The sequence below is a fragment of the Typopeltis vanoorti genome, chromosome 21, assembly GCF_054136105.1.
Source record: "Typopeltis vanoorti isolate ZY-2024b chromosome 21, IOZ_Tvanoo_1.0, whole genome shotgun sequence".
In the NCBI taxonomy this organism is placed as follows: Eukaryota; Metazoa; Arthropoda; class Arachnida; order Uropygi; family Thelyphonidae; genus Typopeltis; species Typopeltis vanoorti.
In genome coordinates, this window is record NC_143569.1 from 61,646,634 (window position 1) to 61,659,576 (window position 12,943).

At 35.9% G+C, this 12,943-nt stretch overlaps 1 protein-coding gene across 1 annotated transcript in view; it reads left to right on the forward strand.

The window, feature by feature from the left end:
* Nucleotides 1-12,943, forward strand: part of LOC150094899 (uncharacterized) — a 269,654-nt gene that overhangs the window by 47,173 nt on the left and 209,538 nt on the right. Inside the window, exon 5 of the mRNA XM_090411271.1 lies at nucleotides 984-1,193. Within this exon, the coding sequence (XP_090267397.1) occupies nucleotides 984-1,193 (210 nt within the window). The remainder of the gene's footprint in view (nucleotides 1-983; nucleotides 1,194-12,943) is intronic.

Consider the following 12,943-nt stretch of genomic DNA (forward strand, 5'->3'; position numbering starts at 1 on the left):
AAATACCTAAGGTACAACATGACACACTATTTAAATTGTAAAAAAGTGATGAAATCTCACATAAGAAAAGCAAAAATAAACCTATAGGAATGGACAAGATATGGAAAAGCAAATCAGTGAGCCTTCCCATAAAGCTGAGACTGCTGGAAATATACATATTCACGAACACTCTCTATGACTGTGAGACATGGCTAATGGTTAGACTGTGAGATGAATATTGGCTTTTGAAAGAACATGTTGTAGAAAGATTCTGTGAATTAGATGGGTGCAAAAGGTAACAGATGAAGAACTGTATCCCAAAGTAAACTGCAAAGTGAATCTAATGCAGAAAATAATTTGAAGGAAATTAAAGCTTTTTTGGACATATCAGCAGAATGGATAACAGTAAAAGCTCAAACCTTGGTGCTTGGTACAGTGGACAGTATAAACAGAGGACAGCAAAGGCAGGGAATGATGTGAAGGAGTGGCATTGGAAGAGCTTGGGTCACAGGCTGTGGACAGAGAGAAATAGCAAAGAATGTTGAAACAAGCATCAGAAATGGGCATTGGATCCATAGGCACTGATGATGATGGTGATATGTTCTATTTAGAGAAAATGCATCTTCTTATATAAATTTAGGAGGTAATCATTTGCATTTGGATAGTCAGCAATAGCTGTTGGAGAAATAAGAAAAAACTTTTTTTTTTCCCTTATATCTTTAAGTAGCCATAAGTTAGGAAGGAAGCCATAAGATAATTCTTATGTTGACTCTTACTACAGAAATACTGCTATAAAAAAACTCGGTCACTATAACGGACTGCAAAAAAAGTCCATCCAAAGAAACCCGTAGGTACAGTGCTTTGCTATGAGAAATTCATTATAGCAGACTACTCACTGTAACAAACTATTTTTGTATTAATGACCTGTCACATACATATGTATTTTATTATATCAAATACTTTAGTAATAAATATTTGATTTTTTTTTTTTTTTTTGTGTGTAGATGTTGGAGAAAGAGCTCAACTCTGCAAAAGCAGAACAAAGGACTTTTCAAGAAGAGTTAATTAAACTTCAGGAACAGAAGAACGAATTCAGGAGACATTATGAGTCAGCAGAGGAACAAGTAGAATGTTTGAAGATGAAAATGAATACTTTGACTGCCACCTGTCAGTGTTTAGAAGATGAAGTAACAAAACTGCAGAACAGTAATAAGGTAAATATTATAGGTTGCATAGTATTGAGATATATTTTGTGTTGAATGTTAAGCTTGTTTTTTTCTTAGTATCTTCTACCATGCACTTATAATGTTTTCAGAGTTAATCCTTTCTTTTAGTGTTGCATGGTGATCAGAATTCATTTTAGAAATTATAGTACTTTACAACCATGTTATAAAAAACTCTTTTAATTTCCCGAAAACCAGCTACAAAATGTAAAATCAGAACTTTCAAGCTACTTAAACGCAGATATCTGGATGATCCTGGAAAAGATTACGGACAACATGGCGAACCATATCCTTCAAACAAAGAAAGAAAACCTCATTTCCAAATTTCATAGACTAAAAGATCGACAAAACCAACGGACATATTCAAATTTCTCCACAGTGAATGATAACAACCAACCAGAAGCAAGAAACAACAAGAGCCACCAATCGTCTGCAGGTAACAGTAAAACAAAGATGAACTTTCGGTACTTAACAAAGGTCTAAATTTTGACATAGCACCCAGATCGATAAACAAACTGGAATTTATTTGTAATATTGAAAGAGGCTTAAGATTCATCCTAAATAACATAGCAGACAAAATACATTTAGAAACTGCCAACATTTTAAATCATAACAAAACAATAACAAGCAACTTAACGAAACACAAATTAATAGTGGTGAAATCATTAAAATCAAATCCGAACTTCGTAATAACTAGAGCTGATAAAGGAAATGCCACTGTTATTTTAAACCGAACCACTTAGTTAGAAAAAATGAATCTGCTAGTCTAGGACAACTACAACCCAACCAATAGAATAAAAAAAAAAACAGAGAAACTATTTAAATCAATTGCCACATGGCCCAAAGATATGGTCAAAAAACTATTTCCGCACTAAGCTTGTTCCCTGATAATTTATGGGCTACCGAAAATTCACAAAAAACACACCACTCCGGCCAATAGTCGAAGGGATAGATAGCCCGAATTATCATCTAGCCAAGAAATTAGTGGCAACACTCAAGGAGTCGGTAGGTCATTCTCCCTCCTATATATCAGAAACACACAACACTTCATAAACATTATCAAAGACATTACATTAGAAAAAGATGATTTATTATTCAGTTTTGACGTCTCTTCCCTCTTTACGAATGTCCCAATCAATGACACAATCCTTCTTTTACAGAACAAATTCCCTCCAGATATCATGGTGCTCTTTGCACATGTATTACATTCTGGTTATTTTGTATGGCAAAACGCTTTCTACCTACTAAAAGAAGGCACAGTCATGGGATCGCCATTATCCCCCCTATGGCTAACTTTTATGTGGAACATTTTGAGCAACATTCTTTAGATTCCTCTACTTTAAAACCCAAAGTCGGGCTTAGATATGTTGACAATGTTTTCACGATCTGGTCCCATTGCCGCCAGACACTAGACACATTCCTTAGCTACCTAAACAATCAACACAAACGCATACAGTTCACAATTGAGATTGAAAAACAGAACACACTTCTGTTACAGGTGCAATAAATATGCTATACTCCAGGGTGGACCAGTGGAGGGAGTGGATCTTTGGATGAGTTGAGTAAGCTTTTTAATTTTGCAGGAGGTTTAAAGGTGACTTTGAGGTTGTATTTTTGTAGCATTCTGTTTATTTTATCTGATGTCCCTTTAATGTAAGGAATGGTTATGGTTTTATTGTAGTCTGGTTTGTCTTTGTTTTTTTTTATTGAGGTCTTGTAGAGAATTTTGTTAATAGTGTTTTGGCTGTAACCATTTCTGTTTCTAGATACACTTGTCACACGTCTTCCTTCTGGCAATCTTTCATTACCTGTTTACCAGAAACCGACACATACTGGCCAATATTCACACATAAACTCCTACCACCTCCCAACACAAAAACTAGGTGGATTTTGTAGATCAGCACCAGTGAACATCCACTGAAAGACGAATTTAAAGTTACCAGCGATACTTTTCAAAAAAATGGTTACAGCCAAAACACTATTAACAAAATTCTCCACAAGACCTCAATAAAAAAAAAACAAAGACAAACCAGACTACAATAAAACTATAACCATTCCTCACATTAAATGGACATCAGATAAAATAAACAGAATACTACAAAAATACAACCTCAAAGTCACCTTTAAACCTCCTGCAAAATTAAAAAGCTTACTCAACTCATCCAAAGATCCACTACCTCCACTGGTCCACCCTGGAGTATAGCATATTTATTGCACCTGTAACATACCATATATAAGGGAAAGAGGATGCACAATTCCTATCAGACAAAAAGAACATAAATGTCACATTAAATATAATAATTATGATGAAGCAGGCCTTTCTGATCTTGCCCTTGAACACCTTACATAGAATTGACTGAAAAAGCACCAGTTGTCTACATCACACCAAAACATGGTATAAACACAAATTTAAGGAAGCCTGTGAGATTATTATCAACCACCCCAATCTGAACAATAATGATGGTCTAAAAATCCCAAATGTATGGAAGGCACATATTCGATCCCCGAAACCTTCCTCTCTAAGAGTAACTATAAACAGGACTGTAGATAATCCAGGATTCTAAATCAGAAATAACAATTGTAATGCTAAAAATAGGACATCATTGGTACTAAAAGAAAACTATCTATAAGAAAGAATGTTTATTCATGTTATCATAAATAGAATTTAGCTTGATGTAGTTTCTAAATAATTTATTTTTTTTTTTTTTTTCACTAGAGGTCATGCCTGTAGAATAACCTGTGATCAAATAATTGTTTCTCTGGCTTACTGTATGTAATGTAACGCAGCTTGTCCTGTATATTTGTATATGCTCCAGATGATGATGATCTTAATATGAAGATCAAAACGTCGGAAAATTAAAAGAGTTTTTTATAACACGGTCGTAAAGTCCATAATTTCTAAAATGAATTTTCAGAGTTAAATCACATATAACCATTTTAAAGCTGTAATCCTCACATCCTTCTTTTTTTGCTACAGCTACAGGTTTAAAATGTTGCATCTATTGTGCTTCACCTATTTCTAAATTCTCTTTGTTCTTCTTCCATCTGTGTTTCATAGGAATGTTTGACTCTGTTTTGAAGAATCCTGATAAATATTTCATAGCATTGAGTTATAAGGTGATAGGTCTATAGTTAGTGCAGGATTTGACATCTCCTTTTTTTTGTAGATGTTTCATATATATATATATATATATATATATATATGAAGGTTTCTGAAGAGACATATACTATATTTATTAATCTCATATATACTATCATCATCATCAGTTTCCTGCCATGTACCCTTAAGGGGTGTACAGGATATGATAGTACTACATAAAAAATTTACATCATTACTAACTTCCTATCTACAATTTTCCTCCAAATCAGTCTGTTACGTGTCATGACTCCAACATTATCAGATCTTATATTTCTATCATCTGAGGCACTTTGTACCATATCAATCCACCTATATCTTGGTCTTCCTCTGAGTTGTTTTCCTGCCAACCTGGCAGAGAAATAGAAATTTCTCTGCCAGGTTGGCAGGAAATTTGCCCATTCTATTTAAGTGACCATACCACCTGAGATTAGTTCTGCCTAACGCATTCCTGTATGCTGACAATATCAAGTTCTTTCCTAATATCCTCATTTTTAATATGATGTTGCCATTGATGCCATCTGTTCATGCCTATCATCTTTCTCAGGACTCTCATATCTGTGGTCTCTAGTCTTTGGTCAAGTGTTTTGCTTCTGAGCCAGCTCTCAGATCCATAAGTTCAAACTGGTTTGAACACTGTCTTGTATACAGTTAATTTAGTGTTCTGAATAATTTCTCTCTTATTCCATATGAATTTATTCAGTTCACTTCCTACCATACCAGCTTTGTTGATTCTGTTGTCTATTTCTATATTTAATTTACCATCTTCAGTAAAAATCGTGCCTAGGTAGCTGAAATGTTTTACTTGTTCCTCACGTTCTCCATTCACAACACAGTTGACATTTTCAATGATTCTGCCTATTTTCATTGTCTTTGTCTTTTTATTGCTGACCTTCATACCATATCTATTACAACAGTTATTCATTTTAGTCAGAGATTCTTGCAGACTTTTAGAGGATTTATTTAGAAGTATAACATTGTCCGCATAAAGCAAAGAGCTGACATTAACATCTCCAATTTTGATCATGTTTAATACCACTTTCCTTCATAATGTGATCCATATAGATAATTAATAACACAGGGAATAATGTACATCCTTGTGTGACACCAGATTTAACATTAAACCATCTTCCTATACTTCCTTCAATTCTAATTGCTGACTTATAACTCAATTAAAGACTAAGTATTGCTTGATATAATGCTCCATTGACACCATATAACTGTAGCGTATTGAATAGCTTCTCTCTTGGCACCTTGTCATATGCCTTTTCCAAATCGACAAAACTTAAATGCAGATCTTTGTTATATTCCCATGATTTCTCCACTATTTGTCGTAAAGTGAAGATCTGATCCTGACAGCCTCTATTTGACATGAATCCAGCTTGTTCTTTACCAAGCTTTTCTTCCACAATTCTTCTCAATCGTTTCTCAAGTATACTTGTATATATCTTACCAGGAACACTCAGTAGGGATATACCTCTGTAATTTTCACATTCAGTTTTATTTCCCTTTTTATATATGGGTATTATGAGAGCTCTACTCCAATCATCGGGAATTCGTCCCTCTGTCCAGGCATTCTGAACTATGCAGTGCAGCCACTGTAAGACTTTTATACCACCATATTTCAGCATTTCTGGTCGAATATCATCTATTCCTGCTGCCTTTCCATGTTTCAAGTATTAGATGACTTTTTCTACTTCAAGTATGGAATACAAATATGTATTCCTGACTGCATGCCAGGTCAGTGTTTTTTATCACTGTGCTGTCATCACTGCTTGTTTCATTTAGCAATTTTTCAAAGTAATTACTCCATACTTCTAGGATATCTTTTTCTCCCATTTTCATATCACCTGTATCATCTTTTACTCCTTTTACAACATTCTTTCCTTGATTCCTAAGCTTCTTCAACAACCTCCAGAATATTTTGCCACCTTCTTGATATTTATTTTCTATGTTCTTGCCAAAGTCCTCCCATGACTTTTGTTTAGCTAGTTTTACACACTATTTAGCTTTCTTACATTTGTCTCTGTATTCTCTAAGAGTACATGCTGACTTATTTGCCAGGAACTTTTGATATGCTTTCTTCTTTTCCTTCGCTGCCTCCTTTAACTTCCTGTGTCCACATTGAAGTTCTAATTTTTCTATCCTTGCAGACAACTTCACCACATGCCTCTCTAGCTGAATCAATCAGGGTTTTCTTCAAGGCTTGCCACTGTATCTCCAAGGTTTGGTTCCTGTTCTCAAACTCTTTCATTTTCTTTTCAATAAACTTTGTGTATTTTAGTCTACAGTTCACATCTGAAAGATGCTCAACTTTTATTCACTTTAAAACTTTTTACTTCGTTTTAAAACTTTTCTTTTCAATATGAAATTCAATGTTATCCTGCTCAAGACTAAATAGTGATCACTTCCAATTTCAAATCCTCTGTACACTCTGGTGTCCTGCACCAGGGAGAAAACATCACTATCAACAATGACTTAGTCAATGAGACTTTTCTTATTCCTTGCCTCTCTTCTCCATGTGAATTTGTGCACATTTTTATGTTGGAACATGGTGTTAGTAATAACCAATCCATGTCCTAAGGAAAAATCCAACAGAAATTTGCCATTATTGTTAGCTTTGCTCTTTTTTCCAAATTTTTCCAAAATATTTTTGTATGTCTGACTATCATTTCCTACTCTGCTATTTAGATCCCCAACAAGGACCAACTTTTCCTTTTTCATTGTGTCAGTTGCTTTTTCTAAATTGTCTAAAAATTCCTCCCCTTCTACTTTATTAGAACCTTCTGTGGGACCATAGGCACAAATAAGTCTCATTGTCCAGTTCCCCATTCTCATATTTGCCCACATTACTCTACTTGAGATTGACTGCCATTCAAGAAGATTAGCCTCGTATTTTGTGTTGAATACTGTGGCTACTCCTTCTTTTCCTTGATTGTCATTGCCTGAATATAACATTTTGTATTTATTACTCAGAAAGATCTCACCAGTTTTTGTCTTTTTTGTTTCAGTCACCCCTATTATGTCGATCTGGTAATTATCTAATTCCTCAGCTAGCTCCATTTCTTTGCCATTCAGGCTTCATATATTGATAGTACCGATCTTTAACTCTGGTGATGTTGAGTTGGGGTTTGTTTTCAGATTTGTTCTAGTAACTGACTTTTCGCTGTTCACCCTGGTTCTCTGGCGAAAACAACGGGGGCCTTGTTTAACCTGGCAACATCCCAGACAGCATGAAATTTTGTCATGTTGTACTATCATTTTGTATTTTGGTTTAACCAATAAGAATACAATTTGGTTGGCTAAATCCCAAATTGCCCATATACTATATATGAGATTAATATCTTCAGTTTCAGTATCAGGTTTAATGCTACTTTACTTCATAACATGATTCATATCTACACAGTTGTCCAAAAGCTAAGAACAAACTACATTTTTACCTGTATATGAAAAAAGTTTCATGACTACAGCCAAATGTGGACATAAATTTATTGCCAGCATTGTAATAAATTATATTACACAAAAATGTGTCATGAATTTTGTACAGATTAAATTGTAATATGTTTTTGACAAAAGTTACAAATTTCCTCAGTTAAGGAGTTAAGCAAGACTTATTGTAAACTATGTGGAGAGACATTTCATGATTGAACATATCCAACCTGAATTGCAATGCAGCTTTCACAATGTTGTACCATGTTGTACCATGCTTAACACCAAGCGACTCAGGAGTTCTTGACACAATTCGGCCCACTCCTTCTTCAGAGCAAGAATAAGGCCTTGTTTGTTTTCTGGAGGGAAACATCAAGGAGCAGTGCATCTCCCTATTGCGTCTCAAACATGTTTTCTGTGGTCTGGAGAGCATGCTGGCCACTCAATTTGAGTAATATCCTCAGTCTCCATAAGTATCTCCACTGCTCATGTGCAGTGGCATTGTCATCCATAAAAATAAATTCTTCATATACAGCACTGATACAATTGAACCTGATGATGAAGAACTTTGTTGCAATATTGTTCACCAGTCATAGTCCCTTTTTCAGCACTTGTAGCTTGGTGTATCCATAAACATAATGTTTCCTACACCATGACGCAAGCATTGTTGTATCTATCCCTTTTAAGAACATTCTCGCACTGGTAAGCAGTACCAATTTCATGTCAGATCAAGTGTCATTTAGAATTGAAGGCAAGATTAAAAACGATTCTTATCTGCAAAGAGTATATTAACCCATTAGTGTCATGTCCAATTTTTATGGATAAAATCACCACTCAAAATGTGTTCTATGATGAGCTATGGATGCAGACTAGAAGCCTTCTGGCATATTGGCCTACTTGTCGCAGCTGTCTTGCCACAGTTGTCGAGATATCCACATACCCATGCTTGAATGGAGCCAACTTGCAAGCTGACCTACCATGGTGCATTGATTACGTTTTGCTGTTATAACGAAAAATCTGCCTTCATGTTCTGTGGTAGAGCGAGGATGTTATATTCACATCCTCGCTCTACCTCGCTCCGTGTTATATTCACATGATTTTCTCATGTGTATTCTGAACTATATGTTTTAAAGTGAAAATCTGATTCTGTCAACCTCTGTTTACCTGAATGCAGCTTATTCTTCTCCATGTTTCCCTTCCACAATTTTTTTAGCCTTTTCTCAAGTATGCTTGCATAAATCTTACCAGGGATTCTTAGTTTTGAAATTCCTCGGTAATTCTCTTATTCAGTTTTATTTCCCTTTTTATAGATGGTACAATGAGTGCTCTGCCCCAGTCATCTGAAAATTGATCCTCTGATAAGGCCTGAATTATTCAATATAAATCTTTTATACTGCTATTTGAGCATTTCCGGTGAGAGATCATATACTTGAGCTGCCTCAAAGTTTAGGTTTTTGGCAGTATGTACTCCTGATTGCATTCCTCTTGAATGTTTTCTACTACCATGCTATATCTGCTTCATTCATTCAACAGTCTTTCCAAGTAATTGTCCAGACATTAAGAATATCTTTATCTTCAGTTGGGGTGCCGACCAGGGCTTCTGACCTAATGTCCAATTCTCGCCTTCTCGTGGTGCACCCTGTTGGGTATCTACTTGAATACTGAACGAACGAGGGTGGGCTGGCAATTTGGGATTTAGCCGTCCCAATTTGTATTCTTATTGGTTAAACCAAAATAAAAAATGATGGTACAACATGACAAAATTTCATGCCGGCTGGGGCGTCATCCAGTTAAACAAGGCCCTCATTGTTTTCGCCAGGGAACCAGGGCGAACAGCAAAAAGTCAGCTACTGGAACAAATCTGAAAACACACACCAACTCAACATCACCAGAGTTAAAGATCGGTACAATCAACATAAGAAGCCTGAATGGCAAAGAAATGGAGCTAGCTGATGAATTAGATAAGTACCAGATCGACATAATACGGGTGACTGAAACAAAAAAGACAAAAACTGGCGAGATCTTTCTGAGCAATAAATACAAAATGTTATATTCGTGCAATAACAATCAAGGAAAAGAAAGAGTAGCCACAGTATTCAACACAAAATGCGAGGTTAATCTTCTTGAATGGCAGGCAGTCTCAAGTAGAGTAATGTGGGCAAATATGAGAATGGGGAACTGGACAATGAGACTTATTTGTGCCTGTGATCCCACAGAAGGTTCTACTAAGGTAGAAGTCAAGGAATTTTTTGATGCTTTAGAAAAAGCAACTGATAATGAAAAAGGAAAAGTTGGTCCTTGTTGGGGATCTGAATAGCAGAGTAGGAAATGATTGTCAGACATACAAAAATATTTTGGGAAAATTTGAAGAAAAGAGCAAAGCTAATAATAATGGCAAATATCTGTTGGATTTCTGCTCAGGTCATGGATTGTTATTACTAACATCATGTTCCAACATATAAATGTGCACAAATTCACATGGAGAGAAGAGGCAAGGAATAAGAAAAGTCTCATTGACTATGTTATTGTTGATAGTTATGTTTTATCCCTGGTGCAGGACACCAGAGTGTACAGAGGATTTGAAATTGGAAGTGATCACTATTTAGTCTTGAGCAGGATAATATTGAATTTCATATTGAAAAGAATAACATGTAAGAAAGTTTTAAAGCGAATAAAAGTTGAACAGCTCTCAGATGTGAACTATTGACTAACATACACAAAGATTATTGAAGAAAAAATGAAAGAATTTGAGAACAGGAACCAAACCTTGGAGATTCAGTGGCAAGCCTTGAAGGAAACCCTGATTGATTCAGCCAGAGAGGCATGTGGTAAGTTGTCTGCAAGGATAGAAAAATCAGGATTCCATGGTGGACACAGGAAGTTAAAGAGGCAGTGAAGGAAAAGAAGAAATCATATCAAGAGTTCCTGGCAAATAAGTCAGCTTTTATTCTTACAGAATACAGAGACAAATGTAAGAAAGCTAAACAGTGTGTTAAACTAGCTAAACAAAAGTCATGGGAGGACTTTGGCAAGAATATAGAAAATAAATTTCAAGAAGGTGGTAAGATATTCTGTAGGTTGTTGAAGAAGCTTAGAAATGGAGGAAAGAGTGCTGTAAAGGAGGTAAAGATGATAAAGGTGACATGAAAACTGGAGAAAAAGATATCCTTGAAGTATGGAGTAATTACTTTGAAATATTGCTAAATGAAACACGCGGTGATGACAGCACAGTGATAAAAAACACTGACCTGGCATGCAGTCAGGAATACATATCCATACTTGAAGTAGAAAACCCATTAAAAGCTTGGAATGTGGATAGACAGCAGGAGTAGATGATATTCGACCAGAAATGCTGAAGTATAGTGGTATAAAAGTCTTACAGTGGCTGCACTGCATAGATCAGAAAGGCTGGACAGAGGGATGAATTCCTGTTGATTGGAGTAGAGCTCTAATAGTGCCCATATATAAAAACGGAAATAAAACTGAATGTGAGAATTACAGAGGTATTTCCCTAATGAGTGTTCCTGGCATGATCTATGCAAGTATACTTGAGAAACGGTTGAGAAGAATTCTGGAAGAAAAGCTTGAAGAACAAGCTGGATTCAGGCCAAATAGAGGCTGTCAGGATCAGACTTCACTTTACGACAAATAGTGGAGAAATCATGGGAATATAAGAGAGATCTGTATTTAAGTTTTGTCAATCTGGAAAAAGCATATGACAAGGTGCCAAGAGAGGAGCTATTCAATATGCTACAGTTATATGGTGTCTCAATGGGGCACTATATCAAGCAATACTTAGTCTGTGTTTGAGTTGTAATTCGGCAGTTAGAATTGAAGGATGTACAGGAAGATGGTTTAATGTTAAAACTGGTGAGACAAGGATGTACATTATCCCCTCTGTTATTCATTATCTATATGGATCACATTGTGAAGGAAAGTGGTATTAAACATGATATCAGAATTGGAGATGTTAATGTCAGCTCTTTGCTTTATAAGGACGATGTTATACTTCTGAATAAATCTGCTACAAGTTTGCAAGATTCCCTGACTAAATTGAATAACTGTTGTAGTAGATATGGTATGAAGTTCAGCAATAAAAAGACAATGACAATGAAAATAGGTAGAATTGTTGAAAATGTCAACTGTGTTGTGAACGGGTAACCTGTGGAACAAGTAAAACATTTCAGCTACTTAGGCACGATTTTTAGTGAAGATGGTAAACTAAATATGGAAATAGACAACAGAATCAACAAAGCTGGAATGGTAGGAAGTCAATTGAATAAATTCATATGGAATAAGAGAGAAATTAGTCAGAACACTAAATTACAAAACAGTGTTCAAACCAGTTTTAACTTATGGATCTGAGAGCTGGGTCAGAATTTCTAAATCACTTAGCGAATTGAACAACGTAGATCCGAATATAAATTAAATTATACTTTAATAAATATTTCTGATATTTTGGCAATGTCACGTTGCCATTTTCAAAAGGAACTTACAAAAAAGGCACGTGCATGCAGGCACTACAACACAGTAACTGAGAATGAAGATATGAAGCTATCGTTCTCCTAGAAGTCCTGATGGTGCCCTCTAGCGGGCTAAGTAGGTGGCCTTAAGTTGAAGGTCTGCTGATGTATGGCTCCCAAATTTGGGGCAGTCGCATACAACCAAATTTGTTGAGGTTTTGGGGAGTTTCTTAGGGCTGAGGCTAATTCCATAAATAGTCTTTTGAATTTGTATTTGCTACGGTGTATTACTGTAGCTTTCTTCCACCGTATTCTGTGACGTGTATCCAGAGCATAGTCTGCAAGACCAGAATGGCTGTACTTGTGAAACCGGATGTAGTCCTTGTGTTCAGAAATTCTGTTAATCGCTGTCCTGCATGTTTGGCCAAAGTACGACAGTTTACAACTGCAAGGGACCTGGTATACACCAGGTAGGTCTAGGGGAAGTGGTTGTTTTTTTGGTGGAGCGGATAAGGGATGCCAATTTTCTGTAAGGCCTGTAACAGGAGGTAAGGTCATGTTTTTTTTAAAATTTTGGTAATTTTTTCCGAGGTGCCTCGGATGTAGGGAATGGTGATGGATTTAGAGTAATCTTTGTTGTGGAGGGGGGAGGGCTGTGGTTTGTAGGTTTTAATATTTTTTGGATTTTTTTTGGGGGTGGGGGTAGCCATTGG